We start from the raw sequence: 9,121 nt of genomic DNA, 5'->3' as shown, positions 1-9,121 counted from the left end.
GGAGAAGGAAATGGCAACCCACTCCAGTATCTTTGCCATGAAAACCCCATGGACAGTACCAAAAGGAAAAACGATACGACGCCAGAAGATGAGCCCCTCAGGTTGGAAGGTGTCCAATATGCTACTGGGGAAGAGCAGAGGGTTAGTACTGGTAGCACCAGAAAGAATGAAGCGACTGGGTCAAAGCCGAAAGGACACTCAGTTGCAGATGTATCTGGTGGTGAAAGGAGAGTCCGATGCTGCAAAGGTCTATACTCCATAGGAACCTGGAATGTAAGATCCATGAATCAAGGCAAGCTGGACATGGTCAAACAAGAGATGACAAGACTGAACATCGACATCTTAGGAATCAGTGAACTAAAATAGACAGGACTGGGTGAATTTAATTCAGATGACCATCAGGTATACTACTGCGGGCAAGAATCCCTCAGAAGAAATGGAGTAGCCTTCATAGTCAATACAAGAGTAGGAAAAGCAGTACTGAGATACAATCTCCAAAATGACAGAATGATCTCAGTTCGAATCCAAGACAAACCATTCAACATCACAGTAGTCCAAGTGTATGCCCCAACCACTGATGCTGAAGAGGCTGAAGTTGACCAGTTCTATGAAGGCCTACAACACTTTCTCAAAATAACACCAAAAAAGGATGTCCTTATCATCGCGGGGGATTGGCATGCTAAAGTAGGAAGCCAAAAGATAACTGGAATAACAGGTAAGTTTGGCCTTGGAGTACAAAATGAAGCAGGGTACAGGCTGGCAGAATTCTGTCAAGAGAACACACTGGTCATAGCAAACACTCTTTTCCAACAACCCAAGAGATGACTGTACACATGGACATGACCAGACGGTCAACACAGAAATCAGATTGACAATGTGCTCTGCAGCCAAAGATGAAGAAGCTCTATACGGTCAGTAAAAACAAGACCAGGAGCTGACTGTGGCTCAGATCATGAGCTTCTTGTTGCAAAACTTAGGCTTAAATTGAAGAAAGTAGGGAAAAGCACTAGGCCTCTCAGGTATGTTCTATTGTATTTCAATGTATCTTATTGTGTTGTAAGCCGCCCCGAGGCTTCGGCAAGGGGCGGCATAGAAATGTTATAATAATGATGATGATGATGATGATGACGACGACGAGTTAAGTCATATTCCTGATGAATATACAGTAGAGGTGACAAATAGATTTAAGGAATTAGATCTGATAGAGTGCCTGAAGAACTATGGACAGAGGTTCGCAACACTGTACAAGAGGTAGCAACTAAAACCATCCCAAAGAAAAAGAAACACAAGAAAGCAAAATGGCTGTGTGAGGAAGCTTTACAAATCGCTGAGGAAAGAAGGGAAGCAAAAGGCAAGGGAGAAAGAGAAAAGATACACCCAAGTGAATGCAGAATTCCAGAGAATAGGTAGAAGAGATGAAAATGCCTTCTTAAATGAACAGTTCAAAGACATAGAAGAAAACAATAGAATAGGGAGGACCAGAGATCTCGTCAAGAAAATCAGAGATATGAAGGGAACGTTTCATGCAAAGATGGGCTTGATAAAGGACCAAAATGGCAGGGAACTAATAGAGGCAGGAGAAATTAAGAAAAGGTGGCAAGATTACACAGAGGAACTATACAAGAAAGAGCTTAATGTCCGTGATAATCACGATAGTCACTGACCTCGAGCCAGACATCTTGGAATGTGAAGTCAAATGACCCTTAGGAAGTCTGAGCAACAACAAAGCTAGTGGAAGAGACAATATTCCAGCTGAGCTATTCAAAATCCTAAAAGACGATGCAGTAAAAGTGCTACACTCAATATGCCAGCAAATTTGGAAAACTCAACAGTGGCCACAGGATTGGAAAATGTCAGTTTACATTCCGATCCCAAAGAAGGGTAATGCCAAAGAATGTTCAAATTACCACACCACTGCACTCATTTCACATGCTAGCAAAGTTATGCTCAAATTCCTAAAAGCTGGGCTCCAGCAGTATGTGGACAGAGAACTACCAGAAGTACAGGCAGGATTTCGAAGAGGCAGAGGAACCAGAGATCAAATTGCCAACATATGCTGGATCATGGAGAAAGCTAGGGAGTTCCAGAAAAACATCTACTTCTGCTTCACTGACGATGCTAAAGCCTTTGACTGTGTGGAACACAACAAATTGCGGCAAGTCCTTAAAGAAATGGGAGTACCGGACCATCTTATTTGTCTCTTGAGAAACCTATATGCGGGCCAAGAAGCAAAAGTGAGAACTGGATACAGAACCACTGACTTGTTCAAAATTGAGAAAGGAGTTCGGCAAGGCTGTATACTGTCACCCTGCCTATTTTACTTACATGCAGAGCACATCAAGAGAAAGGTGCAGCTAGATGAATCACAAGTTGGAATTAAGATTGCTGGGAGAAATATCAACAAATTCAGATATGCAGCTGATACCACTCTAATGGCAGAAAGTGAAGAGGAACTAAAGAGCTTCTTGATGCGGGTGAAGGAGAAGAGCGCAAAAATTGGCTTGAAACTCAACATTAAGAAAACTAAAGTCATGGCATGTTGCCCTATCAGTTCCTGGCAAATAGATAGGGAAGAAATATAGGTAGTGACAGATTTTATTTTCCTGGGCTCCAAGATCACAGCAGAAGGGGACTGCAGCCAAGAAATTAAAAGACGCTTGCTCCTGGGGAGGAAAGCTATGGCAAATCTAGACAGCATACTAAAAAGTAGAGACATCACCCTGCCAACAGAAGTGCGTATAGTCAAGGCTACGGTTTTCCCAGTTGTAATGTATGGCTGTGAAATTTGGACCATAAAGAAGGCTGAGCGCTGAAGAATTGAGGCCTTTGAACTGTGGTGCTGGAGGAGACTCCTGCGAGTCCCTTGGACTGCAAGGCGATCAAACCGGTCAGTCCTAGAGATCAACCCTGACTGCTCTTTAGAAGGCCAGATAATGAAGATGAAACTCAAATACTTTGGCCACCTAATGGGAAGGAAGGACTCCCTGGCGAAGATCCTAATGCTGGGAGCAATAGATGGCAAAAGCAGAAGGGGCCAGCAGAGGATGAGGTGGCTGGATGGAGTCACTGAAGCAGTCGGTGTCAGCTTAAGTGGACTCCAGGGGATGGTGGAGGACAGGAAGGCCTGGAGGAACGTTGTCCATGGGGTCGTGACGGGTCGGACAAGACTTCGCAACTATCAATAACATGTGGAAAAGCATTAAATAGAGCCACTTCTTATAAGTGAATGGTAAATCAGAGCATGTTTTGCACAGGTTTGGGTGTTTGGAACCTTCTCACTTATAAGCAGCAACAGCAGCACTGATAAGACATTTGTGGCTTGATCTGGAGAAGGGTCAAAGCTTTGAGAACTGGCATTATTGGGGCAGGAACCAATAAGTTCCTGGCTGAACTATTAGCTCTCCAAGAACTAGGTTGGCCTATGCAATTTACAACTCTCCAGGTATAGCCTTCAATGGCGGGCGGGGGGCTACTAGCGTATTGTAAAAATTACGAAGCCAAACACTTGGCTCATTGTAGCAGCACTTTATTTTGAAAACTGTTACAAATGGTAAATTTTCTTAAGCCCTTTGAGAAAGCAGCTGCGGTGTGCATCGTTGTATAGGCGCCACGGACTGGGTCCCTGCAGCGCACAGAAAGCGGTCTCGTGTGCTCAGACTGACGCCGCTGGTTCACGGGAAAGCAGCAGCGTTCGGAACCTTCCAGGGCTGGCGAGCGCGACGATCCCGGCAACCGCCGCAGCCACAGCGTCGCCAGGACGGCCGGTCCGGAACTGTGCTCGGGGCGGGCAGGAGCGCCAACGTCGCCGGCTTTTCCTCACCCCGACCAGGCCGGAAAGCCGCGCGGCGGAGCTGGAGGCCGCGCGGCGCCACGGGCAAAGACCGAGCCTACGGGGCCCTTCAGCCCCGCGCCTGGGAGCCGTGGCTGCCGCGGAAGAGCCGGCGGAGGAGAAGAGCGGCTGAGGCGATTCCACGGGGGGAGGAACAGGACAGCCGGAAGAGCCGAGCCCCCCCGCGCGTCGGGCCACCTTAGCAAGGCCGAGGTGGAACAGCAGCGGCCGCAAGCCTGCGCCACCGGAAGAGCAGCTGCGTGCCAGGGCGGGGCACCTGGCGCCAAGCGCCCGCCCGCCGGTCTCCATGGTGACGGACACGCCGCGCGTCGCTGACAAAAGCACGAAGCGCCAGGGCGCTCTCGCTTCCGGCACGGCCGCGACCCCATGGCGAACTACAAGGTACGGCGGCGTGGGTGGCCGGGTGGCCCTCCTAGCGCGTGCTCGCTCGCTCCTCTCTCTCTCCCTTCTCCGCAGGCCGCCGACTCCAAGCGGGAGCAGTTCCGCCGCTACCTGGAGAAGTCCGGCGTGATGGACACCCTTACCAAAGGTAAGCCGGGCCAGCGCTGGGCTCTGCTGCGGGGCGGGGCTGAGCTGGCGCAGCTCGCCCGCCCGCCCGCCCGCCGCCCCGCTGTCGGCCGCCCCTTCCTCCTCCTCCTCCTCCTGTTTTTCTGCAGTCTTGGTAGCCTTGTACGAGGAGCCGGAGAAGCCCAGCTGCGCCCTGGAGTATCCTTCGCTCGACGCCCCGTGGCCGCTTCTGAAACTAAGTCGGCGTGAAAACGCCGGGGAGCTCTGCGGGATATCCGGAGGAGCCGCGCGGTGGGGCGGCACCGGCGACCCCCCCCCCCCCGGCGCGTGTCAGGGCTGCCCCCTTTGCCGTGCTTGCTTCCTTCACTGGAGGAGAGCCGCCGTCTCAGGCTTCTCAAATTGGCCTATTCGAACGAGTTAGCCTGGTTTGGTGCTCTCGGAAACGAGCCTGAGTGTAGTGGGCCTTGCCATGTCGGAGGCCGTGTGGAACAGCTGAGTGGGGAGAGTGCCTCCGCGTGCAGCTCGTGCATTGCACCCTGCTTCCTCTAAACAAAGAAAAATCTTAACTGCTGGTTGCAAGCTTTCTGAAACATCATTTGGGAGCTAGTGCACCAGAAAATCCAGAAGTTGAGGCCCTGCGTTTGGAAGTGGCAGAGATGAAAGAGAAGTTTGAAGCTGTGCTGGAAGAAAACAAAAAGTTAAAAGCCAAGGTAAAGCCTGAGGGTATTTAGTATTTCATAAAAAGCATATTAGGGGGAAATCCATTCAGTCCAGCTCTTGAACAAATGACTACTCCTAACCTAAATTTGTATTCCTTGCTCTTGATAAAAAAAACCACTTTGAATTTGCTAGTAAGGTCTAATTTTGTGGATAACAAGGCCATCAATAGATGCTACACAGGATAGCTTCATTATTTCCAGTTCAAAAGTAATTTGCTTTTGAAGACCACTATTGGGGAACATTACTATAACGTCTTTGGACAGATTTATATATTTTCTTTGCAAATGTTTCTGCAGGGAAACAAATTAGCTGTAATGCAATGGTAGAAATTTGCTATTGTGTTTTACACTTACAAATTATATAGTATAATATATTTAAGGAAACTATAATATGAAGGGGTCCTCTTAAATTGCTGAAACATAACAAATATTTTTCTCATGCAGCTTGCTCAGTATGAGCCACCTCAGGAAGAGAAGAGGGGAGAATAAGGTTCTTTTCATATTATTGGAATAAAAAAAAACCTAGAAGCATTGCTGATATCTGTAAAAAATTTTTTAGTCATTGTCCTGTGGAGCCTTTAACTTATTTCTTACAGAAGTTTTCCTGGGCTACAGCACTGTTCTCTTCATCAGACACAGATATTATCCTGAGTTATACATATGGAGAGATTCAGTGGGCAAGGAATCAGGAAATCCTGGTTCTAGTCCCCATTTGCCCATGAAGCTCACTGGGTGATTTTGGGCCAGTCACTACCACTCAGCCTCACCTGTTTTATTGGGTTGTCGTGAGGATAAAATAGGTTTGTGTAAACAACCTTTGGTTCCTTGCAGGAAAAAAGCACACAAAATAAAATGTACACACATGGGCTATGATAGGGAAATTAAATGCAGAAAGTACAATTAGTGATGTTAGCAGGAGTTAGATTCTGAGCTCAGTGTAACTATCTGGGAAACAACTTGGATCCAGGTCTTCATGGATGAATATATGACTAATCTTGAGAAAGCAAAAAATGACTCTTTTTCCTGTTTGCCATAACTGGATGAAATTTACTTATATAATCATCCCTTATTAAGCGATTATGTTTGCCAAGTAAGTGCAGGAAGTTTTGTGTAAAAGCCTTTACAGCTTGGGAAGCTTCCAAAACAATGCACCTATCCCCATTTTGGGTAATTGGTACGAAAGGTTCCAACTCTATTGACAAACCTTTAAAAGTTGAATATTTCCCTTTGTATTTTGTCATGCTCATCTGTAAAGCATTGACAAGAAATTTAAATATTCTAAAACATTTGTCAGTACTAAACAAAACCTTTACAAAAATGATTTTCTCGTCAATTTTAATAATGGATGACTATATTTGGTTGTGAGATCATTGTAGACTGAAAAATCTGGAAGTATATAAACAATACTTTCCAATGATATGAAATTACAACCACATACTCTATGCAGCTTAGCCCTTAATTCCAACCCTCCCAGTTTGTCAAAGGAAGAACAGTCAGTCTTAGCCTGGTATGGGCTACCCTCATTTTAACAATTGGCAAATTTATCAGCTATTTTGGAGGAGAGAAGTATGAAGGAATAAAGGAGGCATAAACACTGATAGATCAGCAGGCTTGATTGCATCTTGGTATCTTTAAGTGTTTGGACCAATATTGCTTTAGCTCTATCAGATCTGGAGACAGATAATCTCATTGTCTGTCTTAAATATCTTTTTAACCAGAACAGCGGGGCAAATCTAAGAACTTAAGCTTTAATAGTTATTATGCCAAGTTCTGCATAAACTAGCTCTAATTTTGTCAATGCAGGAACTACCAAAATTCTATGCAAATATTTATTTTGTGCTCTTTTGAATGAATTTGAATTGGTTGTGGCTCATAAAGGAGACCCATATAACAATTTTGGCAAAACCCTAGTCTTCCCCAACCCAAAGGTGGGCAGCACTACATTATCTTTTGCATGATAAAACCATATCATCTCTGCCTCTATCACAGTGATTTTTAAGCAATCAAATGCTTTAAGGGGATTTAACCTCTTTTCTCTTAGCAGTTCCCTCATTGTGGAGGTTTTCTATTTTGAAGGCAAACAATTGTATTTCCCCATACGTATTCCTGGGCAAATTCACCTAGGATTAAATTCACAATTGCCTCCCCTCAGGTTGGTTCTGTGACCAACTGCTCCAGGGCACAGTCATTTAGGACATCAAGAAATTTAATATCTGTGTTGGAGCTGGAACATACTTTCATCCAGTCAATGTGTTGAAGTCATCCATTATTACAGTACTGCCTTTGTTGGAGGCCTCCATGATTTCATTCCCCATCACACTGCATTCTGGTCTGGAATGTGATAGCATACTCCTGAGGGAAAAGGAGAAATAGATTTCTAGAACCATTTCCACTTGATTCCTTTTAAAGTGCTCTTATTCTGTTAAAGATAAGAGCTCTTAGTGCTCTTATTGTTAAAAATAGCCAGTTCAACTGTTGACACTTGCCCTCTGTTACAAGGATGGATTTCTCCTTGCACAGATATTTAGTAATTCTCTTACACCCCATACTCCAGCTAGAGATCTGGAATTTATCCTTAAATCAAGAGTTCTAGATCTTTAACAAGTCACATTAGTGATCCAGCAAATTTCAGATTGAAGTGAAGCAATAGGACATAACCAGACCATATGTATGTGTTTATACCTGAATTACATCTGCTAAAATTCATGCCAAAATGTTGGTGTTATCAGCAACACCTGTTTTGTGAATGGCTACTATTTAAGATAATTATCACTCTGTATTTTATTTTTCTCTTGACTCTCAATTCCTCTTACAACTATGGGATGCATTTTGAAACAGGATAATACTTGTTCATAGGCTCCCTTAATTCTGACTTTCTTATATCTATTTCTTTAATACTTACAAATATAAGTGAGATGATTGTAGGTGACATTACACAGGCAACCAAAGAAAATTATACATGTACACACACATCTTAAACCTTTTATAAAGTGCATTTGTTAGCTGAAAAAAATGGTGACAAAACCTTTTTAAAAGCAAACTTTACTTCAAATCTGGAAATGACTGACATTAGGCAAGCTACTCTTTTTCCATTAAATCCTGAAATATTGCTTAGGATATGATATGCAGAAAGAGCACATCAAAAATTATCAAGTAAGGGAAGATGGAGCTCTCCTGAGCACAATCCAATGGGTTGTGTACCTATTAGAGCAAGTCTCTAGAAGTGCAAACTTCAGAGCATCTAATCCCCTGCTGGGCTCCTGCCAGCTGGGTGGAAGAAATGGTGAAGTCCCCAAAATCTCCTGTATTCCACCTCTGCCAGATAGTGAAAGCACACGGATGGGGCTGGTGAGGCCACGGAGTTGTCTGCTGCCAGCTCGCTCCCTTTCCTGCCCAGAATCCTCCCCCTCGTGACACAATCCACGGCCCCGGCTTGGTTCTTGCCACTTTTTCTGCAAGGGGGAAGGGCCGAATTGGGGAGTTTCCCCTCCAGAGGTCTCCGTAACACCTACAGCTTCAGGACGGGGTCACGAAAGTGCTCCAAGGTTAACCCGAGAAGTGTGGCCGGCGCGGCGCGGCCTTTTTCGAAGGCGGCCACCACCTCTTAAAAGACAGCCGCGCATCGAGAGGCCGCACAGCACCGCTCTAGCCGCTGAAGAGCCCGCCGGAGTTCCGGGAGACGTTCGTTCCCAGGAGCGCAGTTCCCGCCCGTGAGGCGCGCTGTTGGCCCCCGGGCCGCTGCAGCGGCGCGTCCCCAGCTTTCAGGTGTGCTGGCCGGCGCCCGCCCCCCGCCTATGCGCGACCACCGGAGTATCCCGGTTCCGTAGAAACGGCGGCCGGCGCTCTGCGGAGCCACGAAAGCGGGTGTCGGTCGCGGGGGCCCGTCCGCAGCGCGTGGAGATCAACGCCGGGGCGGAGCGGGGAAGGGAGAACGGAGCGCGGTCGCCGGGGAGCGGCGATGCCGCGCGGGGGAAGGAGCCCGGCGCGGCGCGGCGCGGCGCGGGCCGCGGGAGGGGCCTGCCGGAGCCGCGCCCCGCGCAAGCCC

At 46.7% G+C, this 9,121-nt stretch overlaps 1 protein-coding gene and 1 long non-coding RNA gene across 3 annotated transcripts; one reads left to right on the top strand and one right to left on the bottom strand.

Annotated features, from left to right (window-relative positions):
* Window positions 1-4,114: 4,114 nt before the first annotated feature.
* LOC123018875 (MYC binding protein) lies at window positions 4,115-5,607 on the top strand. 2 transcript variants are annotated; one of them, XM_044421327.1, is made up of 5 exons: window positions 4,115-4,231; window positions 4,307-4,379; window positions 4,507-4,555; window positions 4,938-5,067; window positions 5,521-5,607. In XM_044421327.1, the coding sequence occupies exons 1-5, from the start codon at window positions 4,217-4,219 to the stop codon at window positions 5,563-5,565; spliced, it is 312 nt and encodes a 103-aa protein (XP_044277262.1). In that variant the 5' UTR covers window positions 4,115-4,216; the 3' UTR covers window positions 5,566-5,607. The 2 variants fall into 2 exon arrangements, with proteins under 2 accessions (XP_044277262.1, XP_044277261.1); XM_044421326.1 differs by having other exon boundaries at window positions 4,159-4,379.
* Window positions 5,608-7,264: 1,657 nt separating this feature from the next.
* Window positions 7,265-9,035, bottom strand: LOC123018877. Its single transcript, XR_006413826.1, has 2 exons — window positions 8,278-9,035; window positions 7,265-7,428 (listed from the first exon to the last, which is right to left on the bottom strand). It is a non-coding gene; the product is annotated as an uncharacterized LOC123018877 (long non-coding RNA).
* Between the last annotated feature and the right edge of the window lie 86 nt (window positions 9,036-9,121).

This window comes from Varanus komodoensis, unplaced genomic scaffold (assembly GCF_004798865.1).
Source record: "Varanus komodoensis strain SLA01 unplaced genomic scaffold, ASM479886v1 scaffold118, whole genome shotgun sequence".
Lineage (NCBI taxonomy): Eukaryota > Metazoa > Chordata > Lepidosauria > Squamata > Varanidae > Varanus > Varanus komodoensis.
This window is presented reverse-complemented; position numbering and strand designations above follow the sequence as displayed.